General features: G+C 37.8%; 1 protein-coding gene across 1 annotated transcript in view; it reads left to right on the top strand.

The window, feature by feature from the left end:
• The window catches only part of KCNH5 (potassium voltage-gated channel subfamily H member 5), a 304,115-nt gene that overhangs the window by 7,803 nt on the left and 268,623 nt on the right, over positions 1 to 27,689 (top strand). Inside the window, exon 2 of the mRNA XM_032344425.1 lies at positions 23,154 to 23,277. Coding sequence (XP_032200316.1) covers positions 23,154 to 23,277 — 124 coding nt within the window. The remainder of the gene's footprint in view (positions 1 to 23,153; positions 23,278 to 27,689) is intronic.

The raw sequence follows: 27,689 nt of genomic DNA, 5'->3' as shown, positions 1-27,689 counted from the left end.
TAAGTATGAAGTCCTATTGATTTCAAAAGGTTTGGGACTTGAGATCTGAGCTTAGGTAGACAGTAATAGCAGTTCCTAGAGGCAATGACATATAATTAGAAGGTCACGAACGTGTTGCTCCTTAATGATGTGGGTCATACCTCACACGTACTTTTACATTGTCCACTGTGAAGAGCACATAGCACCAGATACCGGTTGCTTTTTGACTTTGTCTCCTAAATAGAACAAGTCTATAATTCATTTTTTCCAGAACAGTGCTGATTACATCTATTAAGTAAGCTTGTTTAAGTGACTGCATAGTTCAAAATATTTAGACAGTGGGTATATCTGAAAGCAGAAATTGCCTTGTGTAGGGCAAATCACATGGGGCTCATGAGAACCGAACACGTAAGGGATCTCACGCTCCTCTCCTATTCCAACTTGACGTATAGCTAAAATATTTCCTACTGCTTTTGTTCTACTCTCTATGGGTTTAAAAGCTAGACTGTTTTGTGCCAGAAAATAATATAGAGATTTGTATATTCTAGTTAAATTTTTAAAAAAATAATTTCACAGGGGTGCCTGGGTGGTTCAGTGGGTTGAAGCCTCTGCCTTCAGCTCAGGTCATGCTCCCAAGGTCCTGGGATGGAGCCCTGCATCGGGCTGTCTGCTCAGTGGAGAGCCTGCTTCCTCCTCTCTCTACCTGCCTCTCTGCCTACCTGTGATCTCTGTCTGTCAAATAAATAAAATCTTAAAAAAAAATAATTTCACAGTTAGGAGATGGCAAGTTTTATCCTTGGGAATCGATCCTTACCAGTTTAAGTATCTTGAGTATCTTGAGTATCCTTGAGCAGCAGCTTGTAGTTCTGGACAGTGTCCCACAGATGAGAGAAAGTGAAGTTTGGCTTTTTAGAGATGGCAGGGCCCGCCTCAGATCACCAAGTTTGACTGAAAATCAAACAACTCACTTGGGTTGAGGGGAGAAGTTAATCTTTATTCTGATTTTTTTCTGTAAGCCTTTTCTGTCTGCTGGCATATTTTGGGAGGGGGTGGCAAGTTAAAGCACAACAAGTTTAGATTCTTTTATTTATAGCATTGGGGGATAGAAAAATTCTTCTACAAAGGTTGAATCGCCTGACAATAAAGTGCCTGCAAAACAGCTCCCATTTTTTTGCTTGACCCTCATATACTCGTTTTAGTTACTAATTCATTAGTGAAACAAAAATGTATTGAGTGTCTCCTACGAGCTGGGCACTGATGTACTGGGGAGTATAATAAACACAATGATAAAAATAATGCTTTTTTTTTTTTTTTTCCTGTGAGAGGCAGCGTATTCATTGGTTAGGAGCCACAGGCTTGCACAAAAGTCTTGGCTTCAATGCATACTAGCTCTGTGACTTATTCATAGCTAGTTTTCTCCTCTGTAAAATACACATAAGGAGTACCTAGTTTATGGTGTTGGAATGAGGATTAAAGGAGGTAATACATACTTAGTAGTGAGATAAGTGTCTGGCACATAACAAAGACTTTGTCAGTATCAATGTCTTTAGTTATTACTACCATTTAGAAGTTTTAAATCTTTGAAAGCACCATCTGTAGTGGATGTCTTTAATTCTTAGTCACCGTTTCCTTTTGCACCTCTTTCAAGTAATTTCGGTCGTACCGTGATGTCAGAATGTCCTAGAAGATTCCAAATGAGTATTCCTGTGACTCCAAAGACCTTTAATTCGTCCATATTTTCTGACTTTGCAGGATTTGAGACTATGTTCCACCACGCTCTCCCCATGCTTGCTTGTCGTTTGGATTTCATGACTTTGCACTTTCTCTGGCCCTTTTTCCTGGTTTCTCTTTCTAGTTCCTTCCTATTCCTTTCCTGTCCCTCGCTTCTCCTCCCCTCTCCTCTCCTGAAGAGCACGTGGTCTTGCAGTTCAAACGTCAACCATCTTTCTTACACATCTTCACCATGCTGTTCAGAGCAAGCTTTCCTCTGTCATAATGGAAAAGGTATCCTCTCTGTGTCCCAGTTCTACACTTCCAGTGGCCTACAGAAGGCCTCTTCTTGTATTTCTCACAAGTAATCTAAACCCCAGTGGTGGCCAGAATTGACGTTATCATTAGTTTTGGCTTCAAACAGACTAACTCACGTTGCTGTCTCCCTGTCTCTGTCAAAGGTGGCTTTAATAGTTTAGTCTTTCAGCAGGATCAGACCTGTAAATTAATAGAGAACAACCTGGGGGTTGTTGGAAGGAAGGGGGATGGAAGGATGGCAGCGTGGGTAAAGGGGAGCGGGAGATACAGGCTTCTGCTTAGTGAATGAAGAAGTCATGGGAATAAAAGTTACAGAATAAGGAATAAGAATAAGAATAAGGAATACAGAATAAGTTACAGTCAATGGCATTGTAACAGTGTTACATGGGAACACCACACTTGTGGTGGGCACAGTGTAACTTACAGAGAGGTTGAATCACTAAATTGTACACCTGAAACTAATGCAACGCTGTGTGTCAGCGATACTCAAATAAAACAAATTTAAAATGTTAGTCTTTTAGTCTAGAAATCTGAGGGTCTTCTTTGGCTTCTCACTCAGTAGAAGTGAGTAGAAGTTATTGGTCTTCCTAAGCCAATGATCAGTCCTTGGAGGTAAGATTTTTCCCATATACTTCTTTTGTACCTCCTGTAGGTTCTGTGTGCAGAGTAAATTCATGCTGGTTAACTATACGGATTGGTGGAAGGGCATGAAACATGTTCACAGCTGACATCATATGCAGCCAATATATACAAACAGGATGGACCAAAGAAGGGATTATAGGTGGAAAGGAAAGAATTGCTTCATCAACTGGGCTCAGACACCAAATATCTTATCTCTATATGAGGAATGAAAGGTGTGATACATTCTCCTTATTCGTTTCTAAAGCACTTTCTCTCTCCTAGAGCAACCACAGTCAGAGTAACTAGCAATCTTTCTGAGTCTGTGGGAGCATTTCTAAGGCTCAGAGAACAGAGCTCTCCACAGAGCAAAGGCATTTCCATCTTGATAACACAGACTCCTGTCCTGGCTCTAGCCCTTACCCACGGTGAAACACTGGGCCTCTCTAGGGTTATAAGTATTACCTTGAAAGTCAGTGGAAAGACTCGGCAAAGCCATAAATGTAATGGATCTTGCACTGTACCTCATCATAGTAAGAGCTTAATAAATATTCCCCTTTCCCTATTTTCTCTAGATAAGGGAAGGTAAGGGAATTTTTTTTTTTTAACTTGGAGAAAGCAAAGAATTAAGTCATTGACATTTTAAGTCATAAACTAATGAGTCTGAGCTTAAAACATTTGGACTCATTTGACCAAGGGCTTATTTAATTTGGAGGAAAAAAACCCCAAAAAACTCCAAAAAAAAACCACCACTCCTCCCTCCAACAAATAACTACTATTTAGAGCCAAAGAAACATCAGTTCTCTTTAGCTCAGTAACTGGCAGTGTTTACGGAGGCTGAAGAAGGCAGGAATGTCAGCTTCTTTGCAACTGGCCCTGTGAAATCTGACCAAAGGAGAGAAAGGATTTGAATTTGTGATTTGTATCTTTCCCTTGCACAATTAGCTCCTATTGCCTAGATAGTAGGAAAAAAGTAGAACAATGCTTTAGGAAATTAATTAGGTTGTAAATGCATTCAGAAAAGCCTCACTTCTGTATTTCTACCAGGTGTGCAAGTGAGTCTCATCTCTTAATTGAAATTCTTCATTAGTTATCTAGCCATTAGTGTTGATTACCTTAAAAGGTTAACTTCAAAGAAAATATGTAATCCCTTCAGAACAGATGCAAATCATTTGCAAAAACAAGGTTTGTTCATTTGATGGATTGGAAAATGCTTAAACAGTAAATATCTAATACTTTTTCCCCCTGATAAACACATTTTGACTGCTTTAGCTTTTGTCCAAGATTATGTAACTAGTGCATGGCTTATGGCTTCAAGTATTTTAAGAAATTTCACTGTAATAAAATTCAGTTAAAGTTTGTCACTCTCTATATCAGGGTGAAGGTTTTCTATTGTATTCCAAGAATATGAGTCCTACAGGTTATTACTGCAGTTACATTTTGCTTCTAATAATTCTGAATGGTATACTTTTTAGATGCTCATCTTCTCATAAACAAAATACCAACTATTCTTTTTCTTTTTCTTTTTTTTTTTTTAAAGATTTTATTTATTTATTTGACAGAGAGAAATCACAAGTAGGTGGAGAGGCAGGCAGACGGGGAGGAAGGGGAAGCAGGTTTCCCGCTGAGCAGAGAGCCTGATGTGGGGCTCGATCCCAGGACTCTGGGATCATGACTTGAGCTGAGGGCAGAGGCTTTAATCCACTGAGCCACCCAGGCGCCCCAAAATACCAACTATTAAAATTAGAAATTTTGAGTTGTTGAACATTCCTTTTTTGTGCACGGAGAAATATTTTCTACAGCACAATTGCTATTATTCCTATCATTAGAATTTCAGAACTATGTGTTAAAGAATCTCATGCATTCTAAACCACTTTGGCTAGTTGGAAAAACGTTGAAGTTAATGCCATCAAAGAAACACAGAAACTTTAAAATGTACCTTTGATCTTGAAGGAGATGAAAAGTGGAGGCATATTTTTATCTTTGATGACAGCTGAACAAGTTTGAATAAATTAACAGATATTTTTTGCATATTTCAAACTCCCACAGTGATGGTCTGCTTAATGTTGCCAATATTATTATATAATAATTAGTCTCATTGTGGAAGGTACAAAGTGTATGCATCTACACTACATGCGCGCGCACACACACACACACACACACACACACACACACACACTCTACCTTGCTCTAGAGCTGTAGGGTAAAGGTGTATTTGTAAGAATAGAAAGATACCAGCCTTATATTCTCTTATTGCATAGTGGAAGTAGAGCAATGCATCTACCAGAAATCGATATCGTGGACATGGGCTTGACATATAAGTTATTTAAGTTCTTGTTTAACCATCTGTGCCAGGATTTTATTTAACCCAAACAGCATGTGCTATATATGCTTTAGGGATTATTCTGCTGTTACTGTTCTATGAAGCTTAAATATATCTACAGATACCACTCACCCAGAAGACAAGTTTAAAAAATAGTATAGACATCATGATTTAAATTTACAAGTTTCCAGAGTGTGGGGAAATCTGCTTGGGAACCCCCGATCTTTTTTTTTTTTTTCTTCGTAGAATTGTCTGTTCTTTGAAGAAAACTACCTCGCACAGTCCTTATCTATAACTCTCGACAATATCTAGCATTGTTTTAACAAGTATTGATTATACAACTTTAAATAAGAATTGGAATTTCTATATTTGATTTTGATCATTCGGCAAACACTGGTGGGGATACGATGATGAACAAACAGATGTGGTCTCTGACTGCATGGAACTCGGAGTCTGGCAGGGGAATAGGAATTCAACAAACCCACTTCCCCACATATAACTGCAAATCGTGGTAAGCGTCATGAAGAAAAGGAAATTGTTGTGACTAAGAGTGAGAGGGATTAATTTCGATTTGGAGGTGGTGTCAGGGAAGGTCTTTCTAAGGCAGTGGTCCAAAATGGAGACCTCAAGTAGGAGGTGGTTAGATGATAAGTGGTCGGAACAGTGTTTCAGGTGAAGAGAAAACAGGTGAACAGTCCTAAAGAGAGACCGAGAAAATGAGTAGCTAAGTTTGTGAAATTTAAAGGCCAGTGTAGATGGATTGCAGTAAGCAAGAAAAGAGAAAGCTGGAGCCCGATTATTCAGGGTGAGGCTCTTGCATTGTATTCCAAGTGCAGTGGACAAATCTCCTGGCCGCAAGGATTATTTGTTGTGTAACAAGTTTGGTCAGAAGGAGGAGAATCCATGGTAGGGGACCAGCTGGAGGATTGTTGCAGTAGTCTAGGCAAGAGATGATGGTGGCCTGGGCTGGGCTGGGATTGATAGAGATGGAGAGAAGTGTATGCATCAGACATGTTTCATTGGTAGAATTATTAGGGTTTAGTGATGAATCAGATGGTATATATGAAGAGGTGTGAAGGGTGCCTTTCTGGTGTTTGGTGCAAACATCTGGGTCTAGATAGAAGTAGTGAAGATTTGCCTATGAGCTGGGTTTGGAGTGAAGCCTTGGACATCACCTGCATCATCCCTTTGTTTTCTACCTCCCTTTCATTCCCTTAAAGTGAAGAAGAATGCAGCCAAAGGAAGCTTAGTTCAGTGATTGTGTGCACAGGGGACTCCTGCATTCTTTTTACAGAAGTTCAGGAAAGAGTACCACAGGCTAGGTAATTAGCTTGGTCAGTCTGGCTGTTCTTGTGGACTAGAAACATGTAGCTTCATATTTTAATAAGAGGCTGATTCAGACCAGAAACAAAGTACATTTTTTAATAAAGCCAAAATTTCAAACCCAAACCTCAATTCTATAATAAATATTTGACAAATAGCATTGTGGAAATGCCCTTTAACCAAACCCTTTTGGAAAACATTAGCAATTACTACATGAATTTTACTGTGTTGCTTTTAAGCTTCAAATTTTCCTTGTTGGTCACTGTTTTTTTTTTTTTTAACCTAAATTTTAGTTAGTTAACATACAGTACAATATTGGTTTCAGGAGTAGAATTCAATGATTCATTACTTACATACGACTCCCAGGGCTCATCACAACAAGGGCCCTCTTTAATCCCCGTCATGCATCTAGCCCATCTTCCCCCCCTCCCACTATCAGCCCCCTCAGTTTGCTCTCCATCATTAAGAGTCTTTAATGGTTTATTTCTCTCTCTCAATTTTTTCTTTCCCCCCTTCCCCTAGGTTCATCTGTTCTTGTTCTTAAATACCACAAATTAGTAAGATGATGTGGTATTTGTCTTTTTCTAGCTGACTTATTTCACTTAGGATAATACACATTAGCTCCATCCACATCATTGCAAATGGCGAGATTTCCTTCTTTTTAATGGCTGAGTAATATTCTATTGTGTCTATAATACATACATATACATACACATACCCCATCTTCTTCATCCACTCATCAGCTGATGGACATTTGGGCTCTCTCCATAGTTTGGTGATTGTTGATAAAGCTGCTATAAACATTGGGGTGTATGTACCCCTTTGAATCAGTATTTTTGTATCTTTTGGGTAAGTGTCTAGTAGTGCAGTTGCTGGATCGTAGGGTGGTTCTATCTCTAATTTTTTGAGAAACCTGTATACTATCCAGACTAGCTGCACTAGTTTGCATTCCCAGCAACAGTAAGAAGATTCCCCTTTCTCTGAATCCTCACCAACACCTGTTGTTTCCTGTGTTGTTAATTTCAGCCATTCTGACAGGTGTGAGGTGGTCTCTCATCATGGTTTTGATTTGTATTCCCTGATCATGAGTGATGTTGAACATCTTTTCATGTGCCTGTTGGCTATCTGGATGTCTTCTTTGGAAAAATGTCTATTCTTGTCTTCTGCCTCTTTCTTAACTGGATTTTTTGGGTTTTTTTGGGGGGGAGGTGTTGAGTTTGATACAATTTCTTAAAAGATTTTGGATTCTAACCCCTTATCCAATATGTCATTTGCAAATATCTTCTCCCATTCCCTAGGCTGCCTTTCAGTTTTGTCAATTGTTTCATTTGCTGTGCAGAAGCTTTTAATCTTGATGATGTCCCAATCATTCATTTTTGCTTTTGATTCCCTTGCCTCTGGTGATGTGTCTAGAAAGAAGTTTCTATGGCTGAGGTAGAAGAGGTTTCTGCCTGTGTTCTTCTCTAGAATTTTGATGGTTTCCTGTCTCACATTTAGATCCTTCATCCATTTTGAATTTATCTCTGTGTACGGTGTAAGAAAGTGGTCCAGTTTCGTTCTTCTGTATGTTGCTGTCTAGTTTTCCCAACACTGTGTGTTGAAGAGACTATCTTTTTTCCATTGATGTTCTTTGCTGCTTTGTCAAAGATTAGTTAAGCATATAGTTGTGGGCCCATTTCTGGGTTCTCTATTCTGATCCATTGATCCATGGGTCTGTTTTTGTGCCAGTATCATACTGTCTTGATGACTGCAGCATTGTAAGTTAACTTGAAATCCAGAATTGTGATGCCTCCAGTTTTGTTTTTCTTTTTCAGGAGTGCTTTGGCTCTTTGGGATTATTATTATTATTATTATTTTTGCTCCATTCGAATTTTAGGACTGTTTGTTCTAGTTCTGTGAAAAATGCTGGGGGTATTTTGATAGGAATTGCATTAAATGTGTAGATTGCTTTGAGTAGCATGACATTTTACAATGTTCTTCCAATCCATGAGCATAGAATGCTTTCCCATTTCTTTGAGATCACTGATTTTTGGAATGTACATTCTTTAGCTCTTTGAATCAGAAGATTTGGAGGGTGAGGTCCTACTTGGAGCTATGAGTACCTGTACTCAGCCCTTCTTCACAAAGGCCCAGGGGTTCTGGAGAGCAGCTTGAAATAGAACTCAGCCAGCTTTCGGGGTTTCCACCTGCAACTGAACCTCTGTTGGAGGATCCCTGTCCTGGGGTTATAAGGCTTTCCGAATAACAGTGCTGGTTTCTGGGTGTTGTGCTTCTCCAAAGTTAGGATGATACGAACATAGAAAATCCAGTCGATTGTCCTCAGAGGCGACACTAGACCTTGGAAAAACTATACACTAAGGAAAGTGTTTCATTCGGTGTTCTGGATTCCTTTAGTGAAGGGCTTTCCCTTTCTCACCCCCACTTGATATCTTCTCTCCTCCTTCGTACTCTAGAATTCTCGTGTGTGTTTTATCACCTCCTTAAAAATCTGAAAACTTCTCTGTGTTAGCACTCTGAAACTCAGCTCTTTCGGGTAACTTGCATAAGGAAGTTGAGGGAGAGGGAGGGAGGGAATGAAAGAGAAAGAGAGAGAGAGAGTTAATCCCCCCAAATGTGTTTCACCTTGTTAATGTCCATGGAATCTCTGGACCACAGAAGGGTATAGTTTTCATAAAAACAAGGTAAAACAAAAAATTTTTTAAAAAACTATCTCATCATGCCAGATGCAGTGTGGCAACAGCTCAGAGGAAAAGACTTCTTCCCAGAATTGCTATAGAAAGGGAAGGAACATCTCTCATGCTTTTATATTGTCGTTGACTGACTGCAACTTCTCCTTGAGAAATGTTTATCAGTCAGGACTATCGACCTCATAGTTCTGTATGATCTCCTTTAAGAATGGGATTAATATGCAGGGACATAGAATATGGATATTTTCCTGTTACCTGAAGAAAGGGCATTTTAAAGAGGAAGTCCTTCTTTTATATTCAGACACAGCAAAACAAAAATTTAGATAGTAATTCAGAAATGCGCTTTGATAGGATAGAAAGTCTTAGACAGTGAGGCCTGGCTGGGTGTTTATCTTTCACCAGACACTCTTTTCCTGTGTGTGCCAGGTCCTGTAACTTTCCGGGCCTGCTTTCCCGTCCATGAAAAGAAAGAAAGAATGTGTAAAATGAGTGCATTTGTGGGCTTGAGGATGACCTGATGATCTTGTTAACAGGCAGGTTCTGATTCATCAGGTCTGTGGGGGTTCCCAGAGTCTGCCTTGCTAGCAGACATCCAGGTGGGAGTGGTGGACACTTGGAGTAGCGAAGTACTAGGTCAGTTCCCCAAACCTGGTTGAGCTTGGGATTTTCCTTCAGAGGCTGTATTTTTGCATTCCATCTCGAGGGATTCTGTTCAGTGTGTCTGTATTAGAATTTAGCAGTCAGTATTTTTGACAGTTTTGACACTCATGGCAGGATTCTATTGCAGCCACCAGTATTTGGGGTTACTGCAATAGATTAGTGCTTCTCCACTCTGGCTGCACATTAGAACCACCTCCGACGGTTTAAAAACAAAACACTAAAAAAAAAAAAATAATAAAAATAAAAATAAAAACAAAAACAAAACACTGATGCCTGGATCTCACCCCAGATCTATTAAAACAGAATCTTTGAGGGGTAAGTCCTGGAATGAGTAACTCCTGGGGGCCCCTTCCAATGCTCCTCAATCTCCGTCTCAATGAAAAGGGCAGTCAAAATTGGGAGAAACACATAATGATCCTACTGGATCATTTTTGAATCAGGATCTTGTGATTTATTTTTTGACCTTCAAATCCATGAGGGAAGAGTGCTTGATTTGTTTCATGTCCATTTCTGAGAAAATACTGGAAGGTCCTGGTAGAACAGGAAGTGTTTCAAGACTTAGCCTCTTTGCAGAAATTCATTCAAGATTCTGCTTGTGTATGGGGCACCTGGGTGACCCAGTTGGTTAAGCATCAAACTCTTGATTTCAGGCTCAGGTCATGGTCTCAGGGTCCTGAGATCAAGTCCCCCATCAGGCTCAGTGTTAAGCATAGTGTTTGCTTGTCCCTCTCCCTCTGCTCTTCGCCCTGCTTTTTCTCTCTCTCTGGAATAAATAAAGAAAATCTAAAAAAAAAAAAAAAAGAAAAGAAAAGAAAAGAATGTACTCTGTAGAATTGCATTTCCAAAATATCGTACTAGACTTCTAACACCGAATAGGGATTATGACCTGATTTTTAGGCCCCTCATGCAGGATCATACTGTGTATTTGAATCATTTGGAAGGAAATACTTGCAAACATCTTCAAGGACTGAAATAGCCTGGATCCCAAGGAGGTTGAATTTCTCAGAATTCACGGCTCTTGGTGTGCTAGGAACTGTGAGGACAAATCAGAACTGGTTTCCCTGTCAGGGTTAGTTGAGGAATGTCTTAATCTATCTGGACTACTCCAACAAAATAGCATAAATTGAATGGTTTCTAAACAACAGAAATTTATTTGTATCAATCTTGGAAGTCCAAGATCAAGGTGCCAGGACAGTTGGGTTCTGGTGAGAACCCTTTTCCTGGTTGTGGACAGCGAGCTTCTTGTTGTTTCCTCACATGGTAAAGAGCAGAGCAGAAGAGGCAAACCGTTTTGTGACACTTAAAAGGGCACTATTCCCATTCGTGCAGGACTTCACCCTCATGACCTCATTGACTCCTAACCACGTCCCAAAGGCTCTACCTCCCAATGCATGAGAGGTAGGGTTTTAACGTATGAATTTTAGGAGGACACAAATATTTAGTTCAGAACAGTAACGATGGTAGCAGTCACTAAGAATTCTGGGCAATTTCCTTAATAGCTTTATGTTTCCAAAACTTCTGAACTGATCTCACGTTCAAGATTTGCAACTCACCGGGTGCCTGGGTGGCTCAGTGGGTTAAAGCCTCTGCCTTCCACTCAGGTCATGATCTCAGGGTCCTGGGATCAAGCCCTGCATCGGGCTCTCTGCTCAACAGGGAGCCTGCTTCATCCTCTCTCTCTCTCTCTGCCTGCCTCTCTGCCAACTTGTGATCTCTGTCTGTCACATAAATAAATTAAAAAATTTCTTAAAAAAAAAAGAAAAAGATTTGCAACTCTCCTCCTTTGCAGAGAAGTTATCTCTCAGTAGGCAGACTGCTTTTCCTCACCATGTTTGAAAGCCAAAGGAAATTAAAATTTTCCAGGAAACAATTTTAATTAATTTGCTATCCTGTTCTTAATGTTTGTTAATAATACCAGATTTCACATTCACCGAAAGAGTAATTTTCATGACTACAGGGAAATGGAACAGTTGTATGAATATTTCAAATCCACAAATTGTGTTTCAGTTAACAAACAGACAAATATCCAAAGGAAAATCCTGGACTGTCTATTTAATATTTATCAGTTTTCATCTAATTTAGCCTTTGACATGAAAAGGAAATCTGTTTCTCGTTCTTCGTGACCCCCCCAACAGTTTATTTTGTAGTTCAGCTTTCAGTGACAAATACAATTTTATAGGTTTTGATTTGCATGATCAACATTTAAATATTTTTTCTAGTTCTTTGCTTGTACATACACATAGAGAACTCACACATAGAAAACTCTCTCTGCATAAATGACATAGTTGTACAAGAATCTTGTGCATAATAAATAATAACAGTTATTAGTTTACTAAGACTTCTTTAAAATATAAATTCAATTAGCCAATTTATAGTACATCATTAGTTTCAGATGTAGTTCAATAATTTATCAATTGCATATAACACCCATTGCTATAAAGACCTTTTGCTCTAATAGTTGATTTATAAAGATTTTGCTTGGATTACTCTATTTCATCTCCATAAATTACCCAGAATGGTAGATACTGGTCTCTCTAGTTTGTGTGTGAGGAAAACAATAACCTAACTATAACTCCCTAGGTGTTTCAGAGTAGCTCCCTTGGGAGTATTGATAGGGGATCCAAGTACTGGCAGATAGTTTGCGGACAGGGCTCTTTGTGGTAATTTGATTGTTATGAATATTTACCGGTAGATGATTTGTTATATGAAGTCCCTGGCACTGTGGCTAATTTTCTCAATTACAGCTTTATAAAGCATTCAGAAGTGATAAAAGCAGTTCTTATGCTTGTCCTCCATAAACCAAGAGCACATGTAATTGTTAGGATCTTGAAGTAAGACCTAGTGAACACGTAGTCACTTCACTCTCTGGTGGTCTAAATGAATAAAATCCAACTTGAAACATAAAGATGAATGGACACCCTATTTCCTGGACTATTTGTTTAATCTTTAAGTTGGTTTAAGAAACTCTCTTCTGAGTTGCTAGGTCTGATTGAACCTGTCAGAAAATACTCTAGTATGTATCTAGGTAAATATCTGAATAGTCCATACTCTATGATTATTGGCTAAAATCAGGTATATTTTGAAAAAAGGGATTGATTCCAACTGTATTTTTTCCCCCACCAAACAACTCTGCCTCCAAGCTAATACGAGAATTAATTTTGCCTACATTGTGTTGCTTTAGGACTTCTTCACTCTTTGACTACCTACTTTTCCATCACAAGAAAAAAAAAAAAAGACATAATTTCACCTAGAAAATGTTTGAATTTGTAGATATCTCAGTCAAGAATTAGAATTTAGGGAACCTGTGGTCTAGTCACTGTTTCTAGGAAATCTGGGCTTGGTGAGTCTGACTCACTGCAGAGTGGAGTTGTTTTCCAGATTAGAGATAATAGATATGACATCTGTCCCAATGCCTAGCACAGAATTTGGGCTAATGGTTGCTAATGGTTGCTTTAATTTTGTTATTATATAGCATACATTACTTATTACATAGTTTTTACATAATATATCAACAATAAATGAATAATCATAGTTGGGCCCTACTGAGCTGGAGGCTTGATTTTCTTATTGTAGCATTATTGAAAATGGTATGGTGGGAGCAGTTTAATATTTTTAATAGCAGAATTAACTAGGAGCAATTAAAGCTCCTGATCCAAATCCTAACAAATGTCTTGAAAACAAGTCTTTTTATGACAGGGGTAAGTCAGTAAGAATTTGGGGATGTTCAGGATTTTGTGAGATATAACCCTTACTTTAGTGTATAAAATTGATTTAATGGGTCTTGACTAGCACACCAAAAAATTGAAATAGAATAAAAAAAGAAGATCTCATATAGTAAGTATTGTTTGAGATTTTTTTTTAGTTGTGTATTTGTATAGGTATGTGTGTATATCTGTGCAAATACATTTTTGAGGTACTATATAAAATTAATTTCTTACTATGAGTTTCAACTTAAAACAAGTTTGAAAACACTGGTTTGCTTAGTTTCTGGGGGAGAGAAAACCTCCTTCATTAGGACCTTTTTAAGAATATTTGTTTTCTATTTCCTGGGATAGAAGCAGTTATTTCAATCAATAAGTAATTACCATATTGCAACTCTTCTAGGCACAGCAGGCAAAAAATTCATAATCCCAAGGACTATATTATCTGAGAAGTTAAAAATAGCATATATATGAAGTATTTAGAGAGGCATCGCATATTAAATTTTATGATATTACATATATAAAGAGAGATCCCTGCAGGACTACATTAACTCATTTGTTTATTGATACAGTCAACCAAGAAGCAAGCATCTACTATGGGCCAGACACTGTGTTAGGTACAGGGGGATCAAATAGGACCAAACTGGGTATAGGCTCTGTATTACAGAACTTACAGTCCAACAGGCAGATATGCATTCATCATATCATAACACAAATAGGTGTAAAATTGTAACTGTGTTAAGGGCTGTGTGGAAGAGGTGGGTGATGTCTAAAATTATTAGGTATGACCTGGCCAGAAGGTCAGGGAAAGATTTACAGAGGTCATGACAGTTAAAATCTAAGTAACTGCAAGTGTCAATCAGATAAGTAAGGAAGAGAACGACAAGTAAAAAGGTCCTATGTTGGGAGAGAGCTTGAAGCTTACAAAAATATAAGAAAAATTTGGCTGTGGTTGATTTGACAAACTTTGAAGTCATTACAGGTCATGTCAAGGATCTGAGCATTCTGAGAGCCATTATAAGCGACTTACCGGGAGGGAACATGATTCAATTGGAAATTTGGAAAGACCTCTCTGGCTTCAGTGTGGACAATCCACTGAAAAAACCCCAGAGAGGACTGGTACAAATCAATGAGATAACTATTGGAGTGATCTGGGGGAGAGGTGTTAGAAGTTTGGATTTGGATGATGATAGTGAGGATCCAGAGAAATGGAGAAATTTGAAAGATTGAGGGGACAAAATTTATAGGATTATGTAATGGAATAGATATAATAATAATGAGAAGGATATTGAATGATGGCTCCTAGATTTATGGCTTACATAACTGCATGGATGGTAATCCCATTCTCTAAGATATTGAGGTCCATTTGAGATATCTAAGAGGATATCTAGGTCAATGGGAATATCAAGATCTAGAGTTTATAAAAGAGGTCTGGTTTGTAGATACAAAGTTACCACCTAGTGAATCTATGGGGACAGGTGAAGTATAAGAGGAACTGATGTGGAGAAACTCTAATATATACTCACTGGACAAAGAATATTGAGCCTGCAAAGGAAATGGAGGACTGTTGAAAGAACTGAAGGAAGGTCATTTTATGAAAGCTAAGGGTCGAGAAATTTTAGGGAGGCAGTGGTTAACAGTGCTTCTGAAGTGTCAAGTGAGATCAGTAAAAGGCATCCTTTGGGTTTGGGGACATGGAGAGGTTATTGGTGATCTTGGTTGTCCTGGAGTGGTAAGGAACAAACCAGATAGGAGTGAGTCAAGTGAACAGGAGCTGAGAAGATGGAACTAATGAGAGTAGACATCTTTTATGCAAAATTTGTCCAGTGAAGGGTTGGAGAAACATATGGTGGTATCCAGGAGGGATTATGCTGAGTGGTACTCATTGAATGTGTCATGCAGAAAGTAGAGTGACCTGGTTCTGAAAGGTTTGATAGGTAAAGGGATGGGGGAAAAGCATCTCAAGTGGACAGTAGGCATCATGGATGAGTATATTTTGGGGCCATGATGAGAAAACGGACTTAACTGCAATAGTATGGACTTTAGAAGTAGTGAGAAATATGTTTGTGTAAGTAGGGAGAGTGAAGTTCTCTAAGCTTTCTAAGTCTGGGAGAGAATCAGATAGTGTAAGCACTTGGGGGAGTCTTGATCTGGAGGAGGAGTGGTAAGATGGAGGCTGGGATTTGGGGGGACAAGTGAACATTAGTGTGACAAACAAGACCAGTTGAGGCAGGGAGACCATGTAGCTGAATGGACTGCCACAGCGGCCCACTCATGAAGTGGAGAGCATATGGATTAGCAGGAGCAAACTGAGTAGAACCCAACCTGGGCTAAGAGGAGAAAAGTTAATCTTTGATAATCACACTATAATTTTTATTTTTGATGTATACATAAATGAAAATGTCATATACTTATAGAGGAATTTATACTTTATGAAGCATTTTTTATGGGATGCTCATTTTATTTATTTATTTTTGTTTGTTTTATTTTTTAAAATTAACATATAATGTATTGTTTGCTTCAGGGGTACAGGTCTGTGAATCATCAGTCTTATACAACTTACAGCATTCACCATAGCACACACCCTCCTCAGTGTTCATTGACCAGCTACACTATCCTTACCCACCTCCCCACAGCAACCCTCAGTTTGTTTCCTGAGATTAAAAGTCTCTTATGGTTTGTCTCCCTCTCTGGTTCCATCTCATTTCATTTTTCCCTTCACTACCCCCCCACGACTCCCTGCCCTGCCTCTTAAATTCCTCATACCAGAGAGATCATATGATAATTTTCTTTCTCTGATTGACTTATTTCACTTAGCATAATACCCTCTAGTTCCATCCACATCATTGCAAATGGCAAGATTTTGGGGTTTTTGATGGCTGCATAGTATTCCATCATATATATGATGGAATTATATATATATATATATATATATATGACATCTTCTTTATCTGTTTTTCTGTTGCTGGATTCAACAGTCCAACTGTCCAACAGTTCTTTCCATAGTTTGGCTATTATGGACATTGCTGCTATAAACATTTGGGTGCATGTGCCCCTTCGGATCACTACATTTGGATCTTTAGGGTAAATACATAGCAGTGTGATTGCTGGGTCATAGGGTAGCACTATTTTCAACTTTTTGAGGAACCTCCATGCTGTTTTCCAGAGTGGCTGCACCAGCATATATTCCCACCAACAGTGTAGGAGGGTTCCCCTTTCTCTGGGGGTGCTCATTTTAATCTCTACTTTAACCACTCTATGTACCAAGAAAAGGTGGTATTACCATTCTTGTCACTAAGGTTCATTTCAAATGTCACAGCTTTCCTAAACTTCTGAGTCTCTGGTCTTTTGTCTTCCTTGTGTTTTCTTTTAAATTTGATGTAATTAAAATACACAGATCTTAAGTGTTCAGTTTAGTTGGTTTTGACAAATGTATACACTTGTGTGACTTACACCTCTATAAGAGAACAATGACCTTCACCAGAAAGTTTCTTTTTTGTCTTTCCTGCCAGTTCTCCTACCCCTTCCCTTTAGCCATAATTGTTCTGATCTCTATCACCATAGATTAACTTTGCCTGTATTTGAACTTCATATAAATGAAATTATAGCTTCTGACTTCTTTCAATCATTGTAATGTTTATCAGATTCATCTGTGTTGTTGCATGTATGAGTCATTTGTTCCATTTTAGAGCTGACTAGATTTTCTTGTATGAATATGTAAAATTTTTAATCTGTTCTCTTGTTGATGGACATTTGCATTGTTTTCAGTTTTTGGCTACTATGAGTAAATGTGATGTGAACATTTTCTACAAGTCTTATTGTTAACATATGTTTTCTTTTCACTGAGTAAATGCCTAAAAATGAAATCTCTGGGTCATAGTTAAATATTTAACTGTGCAAGAAACTCTTTTTCAAACTGATTGTTCCATTTTATATTCTCATTATTAATTTTATAAAGACTTTTAGTTGTTTCACATTCTTACCAACATTTTGTATTATTAATCTTTATAGCCACCCCAGTGGCTGAGAAGTGATATATCATTGAGCTTTGAATTTGTATTCCATGATGCCCAATGATGGTGAACATCTTATTCTTGTGGTTATTGGCCATTGTATATCTTCTTTTGGGAAGTGTCTGTTTGAGTCATTTGCCCATTTTGTTCATTGGTTCATTTGTCTCTCTGTAGGATTTTTGGGTATGTTCTGGATAGGAGGGCTTTCTCTGTATTGTAAGTATTTTTTCCTCAGTCTGTGGATTTCCTTTTCACTTTTTTGACAGTGTCCTTGAATGAGCAGCTGATTTTAATTTGATACGTCTAATTTATTTATCAACACTTACTTTTATGGTGATTGCTAAGGAAGTCTTATCTAAGAAATTCTTGTCTTCCTTAAAGTGGCAAAGATTTTCTCCCACGTTTTCTTTTTAGTTTTCACTTTTCTATTTAGGTTGATCACCCATTTAAAATTTTTGTGTGCATGTACATATGTGTGGTGTGAGGTAGTAGTCATGGTTCAGTTTTTGCTCATGTAGATATATAGTTGTTTTAGCACAGTTCATTGAAAAGACTTTTCTTTACCCATTAAACTTCCTTGGCATCTATGCAAAAAATCAATAGACCATTTTTGTGAGGTTCTATATCTGAACAATTTAACCTGGTTGTATGTTTCTCCAACTTGGATCTTCTTTTTCAGATTTTATTTTGGATTATTTTAGGTAATTTGTACTTTCATAAACATTTTATGGTTACTTTGCCAGTTACTTCAGAAAAGCCCATTTATATGCTCATTGGGATTGTGTTGAATCTATAGATCAATTTGCAGAGAATTGATGTCTTAAAAATATTGTTTCCATTCATGAGTGTGGCATAGCTCATTTTTTGTCTAGGTGTTTCTTAATTTACTTAACCAGAGTTTTTTTAGCTTTCACTCTAGAGGTCCTGCACATCTTCTGATAAATTTATTCTTAAGTATTTTATATTTTTGTATCATTCTAAGTGAAATTGTTTTTCATTTTCCAGTTGTTTAATGTTAGTATATAGAAACAAAATTGACTTTTATATTAACTTTATATCCTGCAACCTTGCCAGATTCACTTAATTTTAGGTGTTCCTTTGAATATTTCTTAATGCCTTAATTCCTTAATGCCATCTGCAAGTAGAAAACAATTTTATCTTCCTTTCCAATATTTATGTCCTTTGTGGTTTTTTTTTTCCTTTTGGTTTATTGGTTGGGCCACCAATAAAAAGTTAAGCATAAGGGTAGAGAATATACATCCTTAAATTTTTCCTGATCTTGGGGGGAAGTTATTCAATATTTTACTTTTAAAAATAATGTTAGCTATAGATTTTTTTAGTAGGTATCCTCAGTTTGAGAAGTTTCCTTCTTTTCAGGTTTTCTCAGAGATTTTAATCATTAATAAGTGTGTCAAATTTTTTTTCTACATCTATTGAGATATGATTTTTTTTTCTTTTATTCTGTTGATATAATTGATTACATTGGTCGATCTCATAATGATAAATCATCCTTACATTGATAAGATAACCCTACTTGGTTATATATAATATATATATTGCTATTTCTATTTGATAACCTCATAAAACAAGTTCAGAAATGTTTCCTCATATATTTTCAGAGAGTTTGTATAATATTTATTTTATGCTTTATTTAAATATTTGAAAGATTTCACTGAGCCTGGAGTCATCTGAGTCTTTAGTTTTCATTAATAGATATCGAGAGAATTGTCTTCTTAATGAATTGACCCTTTTGTTATCGTTAATTGTTGCTTTTATCTCTGTTATCCTTGTCTTTAAGACTGCTTTATTTTGCATTAATGTAGCTACTTTTACTTTCTTATGCTTAGTGTTAATGTAGTGTGTTTCACCACACTTTCACTTTCAATGTGTCTCTGTCTTTATACTTTAAGTGGCTTTCTTAGAAATAGTAAACTATCAGTTTCTTTGTTTTAAAATCCAGTCTGGAAATTTTTGTCTTTTAATTAGTCTATTTGTTCCATTTACATTTAATGTAATGCTTGGTATGGTTGGATTTAGGGCTACCATGCCATGGTTTACTTTTTTTTTTTTTTTAAAGATTTATTTATTTATTTTACAGAGAGAGAGAGCATGGGGGTAGGGGCAAACAGAGAGGGAGAGCAAGAATCTCAAGGAGACTCCCCACTGAGTGTGGAGCCCAGTGCAGGGCTCTATCCCATTGACCTTGAGATCATGACCTTGAGATCATAACCTGAGCCAAAATCAAGAGTTATACATTCAACCTACTGAGCCACGTAGGCACCCCCAGTGGTTTTGTTTTCTGTTTGTCCCACCAGTTGTTTGTTTTTACCTTCTTGACTTTTTTTGTGAGGGTCATCATTATTATTATTTTGATTCTTTTTTCCTTTCAACTAAAACTCCTGCCACGTTTGTTTTGCTGTGATTTTGCTGGCAATTAATTCTTCCTGTTTTGTTTCTGAATGTGTCTTTATTTTGTCTTCAATTTTGAAGGATACTTTGCTCTAGATGAAAATCTAGGTTGATAAATATTTTCCTTTCAATATTTTAAAGATGTCATTTCATTGTTTTTTGGTCATTTTTGTATTTCAGGATTTGTATGCTATAATTATTATCTCTCCCATGGGGCCCCCCCCACATATTTAAATAATCTTCTTTCTTTGGGTGTTTAAAAGACTTTTTGCCTTACTTTTTTTTTAAATTTTTTATTTTTTATAAGCATATATTTTTATCGCCTTATTTTTTATTTTCAGTTTTGCTTTTACCCATCTTTGTACTGTGGCTTTGCTTGCATTTATCTTGCTTGAGGTTTACTGAACTAAGATCTCTACGTTGTTATTTTTCATGTAATTTGAGAAATTTTAGTTATCCTTTATTCATATGACATTTGTGCCCAATTCTGTCTTTTTTATTTTTCTCCCATACTCAACTACATATGTTTTAGACTGCTTGATATTGTCCTATGGAACATCTTTTAATCTCTTTTTCTTTTTGCTTCAGTTTGGAATCATTTGCATTGATATGTTTTTAAACTGTTAATTCTTAGTGTTCATTGTACTATTAAACCTATTCAATGAATTTTTTTAAAGATTTTTAAAAAAATTTATTTATTTAACAGACAGAGAGCACAAGCAGGCAGAGAGGCAGGCAGAGAGAGAGGGGGAAGCAGGCTCCCCGCCGAGCAGAGAGCCTGATGCGGGGCTCGATCCCAGGACCCTGGGATCATGACCTGAGCCAAAGGAAGAGGCTTTAACCCACTGAGCTACCCAGACACCCCTGAATTTTTTATTCCAGAAGTTGTATTGTTTATTTCTGTTCCCATATTGACCTCTCTTTCTATTGCTTATTTTTCCCCTCAATTATCATAAAAATTTTCTCTTTCTTTCCTGTTTAATAGTTTTTAAGTGTATACTGGACATTGTGTTCATACATTGTAAAAAGCAGGTAAATTACGGGGGGGGGTTTCCTTGATTATGATTTTAGCTTTGTGCGAGTGTGTGTGTAAGTGTACACTCCACATTTTTTTTTAAAGATTTTATTTATTTGACAGAGAGAAATCACAAGTAGATGGAGAGGCAGGCAGAGAGAGAGAGGGAAGCAGGCTCCCTGCTGAGCAGAGAGCCCGATGTGGAACTCGATCCCAGGACCCTGAGATCATGACCTGAGCCGAAGGCAGCGGCTTAACCCACTGAGCCACCCAGGCGCCCCTACACTCCACATTTTTAATGTTAGTCCCAGTTTATAACCCATTATTCTAGGACTTGTTTCTTATTCCTAAAGGATGACATTTTTGTGGCTTAAATGGAGAACTTATTTACCAAGCTTATCTAACTTGATAGGACTTGAACTTAAAAATTTGTCTTCTATCCTTCAGAGCTGGTGAAATTTCTGCTTACCTCTTGCCTTGTAGTCATTGCTGAAGTAGACAGGTTTCTTGTAGTCTCATTTTGTGCATGCATAGTTGAGATTGCAGAGGTTTGAGGTAGATTTATATTCAGGTTTATGGCTCCATATGTTAAAGGATCTCCCCCTCAACTTCAAGCTGCTCTGGTAGCCCCAAATTGTGACTTTTGACTATTTAGTCCCATAAGGCTTTTTCTGCTTGAACTATATAAGCAATGAACTGTATAAACTGGAAATTTGCTCTCTTGGTGAATGACAGTTAAATGAATATCTTATTTAATGTATCTCTCTTTTTTTTTAATGTTTTGTCTTTTTTTTCTTTTTTTAGTTTGTCTACTTTTGTTTGTTTTTAGTGCCTTGAAACAAATTTTTGTCATATTTTATCCAATGCTTCTAGATTTAGCATGTATTCTGATAAATTGTAATTGGTTGTTACATATTTATTTTTCTTAGCATGTAAGTTTTTTTTGAGAGTAAAGGGTATCTTTTATTGATCGTTATTCTATCCCATTGTTTGACCAAGATTAGTGCCTTTTACTTAGCAGCTTCTTAGTAAATGTTGAATTGCACTGTTATTTTTATGAAGACAAACTTTGAGTCAGGATTTAAACTTAAAGTCTTAAACTCATAAGGTAATTTCCCTTTTAGGACACTATTTTGAATATGAGTTCAAAGGAGATTTTTTTGGCAGATATTTTGAATTTTTGAAGTATAGTATTCCCTTAAAATTTGCTTTTTTAAAATATTAGATTTTTAATCAGGGGTGATATCAAAAGATATTATTTTTGTATTAATTTTTTTCACTTAAATTCAAGTTGATTAACATATAGTATTGGTTTCAGGAGTAAAATTTAGTGATTTATTACTTATATATATCCCCCAGTTCTCATCCCAGCAAATGCCCTTTTTAATCCCCATTACCCATTTAGCCCATTATCCCCACCCACCTCCCCTCCAGCAATCCTCAGTTTGTTCTCTATTTTTAAGATTCTCTTATGGTTTGCCTCCTTCTCTGTTTTTATCTTATTTTATTTTATACCTAAAGCAAAATCACTTCTCCTTGCAAAATAGACCAGAGATGTTCCTTTTATTTACAATAATCATAGTGTCCAAATTCGGTGTAGAATGTGGTTGAAAATAATATATTTGAATAATTTTATTTTTTAAAAAGGAATCTTCAAAGTTATTTTAAATTTCTTTTAAAGATTTTATTTAATTGAAAGAGCGAGTGAGCATGCATGTGTGTGTGTGTGCAAGTGAGTGGAGGGGCAGAGGGAGAGAATCCCAAGCACACTCCCCACTGAGCATAGAGCCCTCTGTGGGGCTTGATCTCATGACCCAGGAGATCATGAGCTGAGCAAAAACCAAGAGTCCAAAGCTTAACCAACTGAGCCACCCAAACACCCTCTTCAATGTTATTTTAAATTAGACGTCTCAAGATCAATCTAATGGACAATTTGTCCCATCATGTCAGAATTTTAATAATAGAATTTTTGGAGCAGTCCTACAAATTTGCCTGAATATTATCAAGTATAGTTTTCTCAATTAGTGGAGAAGTGACTCTAGCCTTAATCTCAATAAATTAATCTGTGTTTCAGTGTAATTATTATAGTCATTAACATTTACTTAATATCAACCATACTTGTTCTCATAGATTAGAATATACTCAAATGCAAAGAGGTATTATAAACCGGCTTTTTTTCAGTGGAATTTTAAATTTGTATGCAAGTCTTGTACTTACTGCAGATCGCATTTGATAATCGTGTTAAACTGATTATGTCAATCTCAAGAATAGGCTTTATTTTTTGTATCATAACAAACCATAGTTGTATTTGTCTTAAATTTGTCTTTTTGTTTCCTTGAAAGAAGTACATTGTTAAATGAAGATTAAAAAACTTCATTTTCCTTCTTTCTTCTTTAGAATCGAGTTTCTTACTGGGAAATGCCCAGATTGTGGATTGGCCTGTAGTTTATAGTAATGACGGTTTTTGCAAACTCTCTGGGTATCATCGAGCTGACGTCATGCAGAAAAGCAGCACTTGCAGGTAGGTAATAGAACAGCTCAGGAATCTTTTCTGAAATTTAAGTATATGCTGAATGTGGTTAAAGGCTAAACTTACAATAGTCTCCTACTTGACCTAGGTTTTGCTTCTTTGTGGTTTTTTGCTTCCTGCGGTTTTTTCCCTGTGGTCTCATGCATTCAGTAGTTTGTTACCCACAGTTTACCACTTCCAGGAGCAGATGTTTCTCTTCTGATGCCTACATCATTCACCTCACTTCCTCTCATTTCTTATGAAATGCTTTGCTATTTTGCATTTTCTCATTTCACATCTTCACAAGAAAGGTGAGTACAATCTAGTAAAATGCTTAGAGAAAGAGACCACACTCACATAACTTTTATTACAGTATATTGTTATGATTGTTCTATTTTATTATTAGTTATTATTGTTAATCTCATTTGCCTAATTTATAAATGAACTTTATCATAGGTATGCATGTATAGGAAAAAAACCAGTTTAAACAGTGTTAGGAATTATCTGCGATTTCAGACATCCACGAGTGTGTGTGTGGGGGGGGAGAGGGGGCTTGGAGGGAGTGGGTCTTAGAACAGATCCTCCCCAGATAAGGGGAAATTCCTGTGCTTATACTCTCTGTGATATTGGGATTTATTTGTAATAAGAAATACGTATTTGATTTTTGACATGGCTCCTGGCATGGTCTCTGAAAACCCTCAGAATTTCCTGTGATAAAAACGATAAGTGTGCCTTTTATTATGTTAATGGTGACTTTGGAAAGCCCTTAAGTAACCTTAAGGAGGCTATTGCCAGGGGAACCATCCAGGCGTTTGGAGGGTTGAAACTTTCTGTACTCCAGCTCCTCAACCTCCCAACCTCTAGGGAAGGAAGGGAGCTGCAGGTTGAATTAATTGCCAGTTGTCAAGGATTTAATCAATCACGACTATGTAGTGAAGCCTCCATAAAAACACCAAAGGACAGAGTTCAGGGAGCTTCTGGGCTGGGGAGCTGTGGAGGTGTTGGGAGAGTGGAACACCTGGGGACAGCATGGAACTCTGTGCTTTCCCCCCATGCCTTGCCTGTGCATCTATCCCTTCGCTCTAGCTATGCCTGAGTTGTATCCTTTTCTAATAAACCAGGGATCTAGTAAGAAAAATATTTCTTTGAGCTCTGTGTGCAGCCCTAGCAAATTAAGCAAAACCTCTGGTGTGTAGCTGTGTTAGGTCGGAAGTACAAATAACAACTTGTGTTTTCAAATGGTGTCTGGAGTGGAGGAGTGGGGGATGGGGGGTGGTCTTGTAGGACAGACCCTTGACCTCTGGAATTATGCTATCTCCCCATAGGCAGTGTCAGAATTCAGTTGAACTGTACGACAACTGTGACCTAACCGGTGTAAGCTCATTCTTTAGTGAGTCAGAAACTGCACCAGGTGGTGCAGACCACCAGCAAACAAAGAAAACTTTATTTGCAGCAAATAAAGTCATTATGAGGAATGGCTTCCAAAGCCGTGATTCCCCTGAGCAGGAGTGGATGGGTTCTTTTTATTTAGGGTTAAGATGAATATTTAGATAGGGAAGCTTCATCTGCAGAGGGGGGCATATAGTCGCGCATTCGCTTTAAGGAGCACGCCTATACGTACAGTGTATGTTATGTAAATGAGGCTCCTCCAGGGGCGGAGATTTTAGTATGGTAATGAGGTGAAGGTAGTTGTCCGTCATTCTAGAGGACGCCCCCCCATGGCCCTTCTGCGCAGGCGCGAGTCAGGGGTTAAGCTCAAACTGGTCCGTGGGACCAGCGGGCTGGAGGTCTTGTCAGCTCCACTGTTTTCGCTGGAGGGGAGGTTTCGCTCTCTGCTTGAGTTAAGAGGTAAGCTGCAAAGAAGAGCTTAAGGAAAAGTGTGGAAGAAAGGTCGGTGAGCACAAGCAGGTAGGAGGTAAAGGTCATGTCCTGGGGTCTAGCAGGTGATACACCCAGCTGGTGTCACAAGACTTGCTTGTTGATATGGCTCTTGTCGCCCATCCCGCCTTGGTATCAGAATCTATTAACTCGTATATAAAAACTGTAGAGTGAAAATTACATTAGAATATTAAAGAGACTAAATTGTCAATGGGAATAGATAGCTTGAGAGCCGTTGTGGGGGAACTTGTGCAAAGAAAAAGATTTTTGCCCATTTGTAAATCCATTCATTCCATATATATTTTTTGACCATCTGCGATGAACCATGAACTATTCTAGGTGCCAAGTGATCAAAGGAGCCTCCTATATCCGAGAACCACTGATGGCATCAGCACTTTTGAGCTGCTAAAACTGTCTCGAAGAGAGTAAACAGCCCCCAACCAAGTAGGACATAATTCAGGAACCTTTAAAGAACGTCAAGATGACGTTTTTACGTCCTGTGTAAATCATATGTACTTTGTGATGTTGATACATTGTACCGTTGCTATTTTGTTTGGTGTATGTAAAACAGAATCTGGCATTTACATTATTTATAACAATTCTTTCTTAAGTATGCCGTATCTGTGAGTTTAAAGAGAGTATTATGAAAAAAGATCATATAAAAGAAAAGCAAGTTCTATAAAGGGACCAATTTAGATCCGAAAACTTTTTCACAATATTTCAGTAAGGCCAGATGGGATGTTTTTTTTCCTTGAGTTAATTTTTCTTCAAAGCTCTCACTTAACTAAGCACAAAATCATGTTATTTTGGAACTATAAGGGATCTAAATTATTTTCTACTCCATATCCTTTGTTTTTCAGAGCAGAAAACGAGGTAATGTTTACGGACTTGCCCAGGGATTTATTTGTCTTTTACATATTTATGCTGAAAAAATACATACATATATTCTACATCTTTATGGAAGCTAGGGATTTCATTCTGTACAAGTGAGTCTAAACCTGATCACACATAGGAATCACTTGGAGAGGTTTTGTACCACATAGATTCCCAGACCTCACTTTTGGGAATCACCTGTTCAATCAGACTCACCCAAGGTAGGAGGTGGGGGGGCAGGTATCCGTGCCTTTACCCATTGGCTTCAGATGATTCTGATGTTAGATAGGTGTGAGCAGTAGTTTGTTCAAACATCTTCTTCCTTCACTTATCTGGTCCCCACAATCCTCCTTTTTCTAAAGTTATTTTCAGGTTCAATCTTCATTCCTGGGTCTGAAATTGGTAAGCAAGAGTGATGGAAAACCATGGCCCGCCCTTATTGAGAAACTGCCTTTGGTAGCGTTGATGTCTTTGTGCCTTTTTCTTCCACTGGGTGAATGTTAGCTCCCAGGCTGGCGCTGCCACTGAGGTGTGTGTTCTCAGTTCTGGGAGGTTAAGGTCTGTATGGAGCTTCTCTTTTCTCTTATATCTCAGCAGGCTTTAGGTTAGGAAAAGGTTAGCTTTATGGTAGATGTTGCTTATGGAACAGGCTCTGTAGAGAGTTCCAGGGACTGTAGAGGTTCCCACACCCATTTCCTCTTTGGACTGTGGACGTCCCAGCATCATGCTGTGCCTCTTTCAGATGCCGTCTTCTACCTAAAGGTATTGACGAAGCCCTCGACAAGATTTTCCTCCTCTGACTTGCTTGTGGTTCATTATTTGGCATCACCATCTGGCCTTACACTAACTTTCCTTATCCCTTGGGATTTTTATTGCCATTGCTTTAGTTATTGATGAGACCTATTCCTCTTCATATCTGGATATATCGTAAAGTCTTGCTCCCATCTGTTCCTGATTCCGTGTATCTGCCTCTACTTCCAGTCTCCTACATTGGCATGTGCAATGTGTCCTACAAAAGAGTTCAGTAAAAAGACTCTTGCATGTTTCCTTAGCATATGCTCTCCCCTAAAAGACCTGCTTTTCCCATCCCACCACCAGCGATAGATTGTAAATGTCTTTAAAGGGGGGTGTATGGCTTAGTCACTAAGCATCTGCCTTCTATTCAGATCATGATCCTAGGGTCCTGGGATTGAGCCTCGCATCAGGTTCCCTGCTCAGCAGGAAGCCTGCTTCTCCCTCTCCCATTCCCCCTGCTTGTGTTCCCTCTCTCACTGTGTGTTTCTGTCATATAAATAAATAAAGTCTTTTAAAAAATGTCTTTAAGGTAGGTATTTCATCTTGTTCACTTTTGTATGCAGTAAGTATACAGCTCAGTGTTCTGTGTTTGTATTTGTTGAATTAGATTGGCTTGCATTGCAGTAAACCCTAACCTAGGTCTCCCATGCTTCTGTATGATGTGCTTTGGTTTATTGTATTTCATCCCAAGTGTTATGGTGTTTAAGGTGGGTAGAGAGTGGAGAGCTTTGCGTTATGTTATGCTTTTTCACCATGGGAAGAAGTATGCAAACTTTCCCCTAGTTCTTCTTCACTATTGTTAGAAATGATATTTTCAAAATGATAATATTCTTTTTTTAAAGAAAGTAAAAAAAAATATTTATAGGGGAGAGCACAGG

The sequence above is a fragment of the Mustela erminea genome, chromosome 5 (assembly GCF_009829155.1).
Source record: "Mustela erminea isolate mMusErm1 chromosome 5, mMusErm1.Pri, whole genome shotgun sequence".
Classification (NCBI taxonomy): Eukaryota; Metazoa; Chordata; class Mammalia; order Carnivora; family Mustelidae; genus Mustela; species Mustela erminea.
This window is presented reverse-complemented; position numbering and strand designations above follow the sequence as displayed.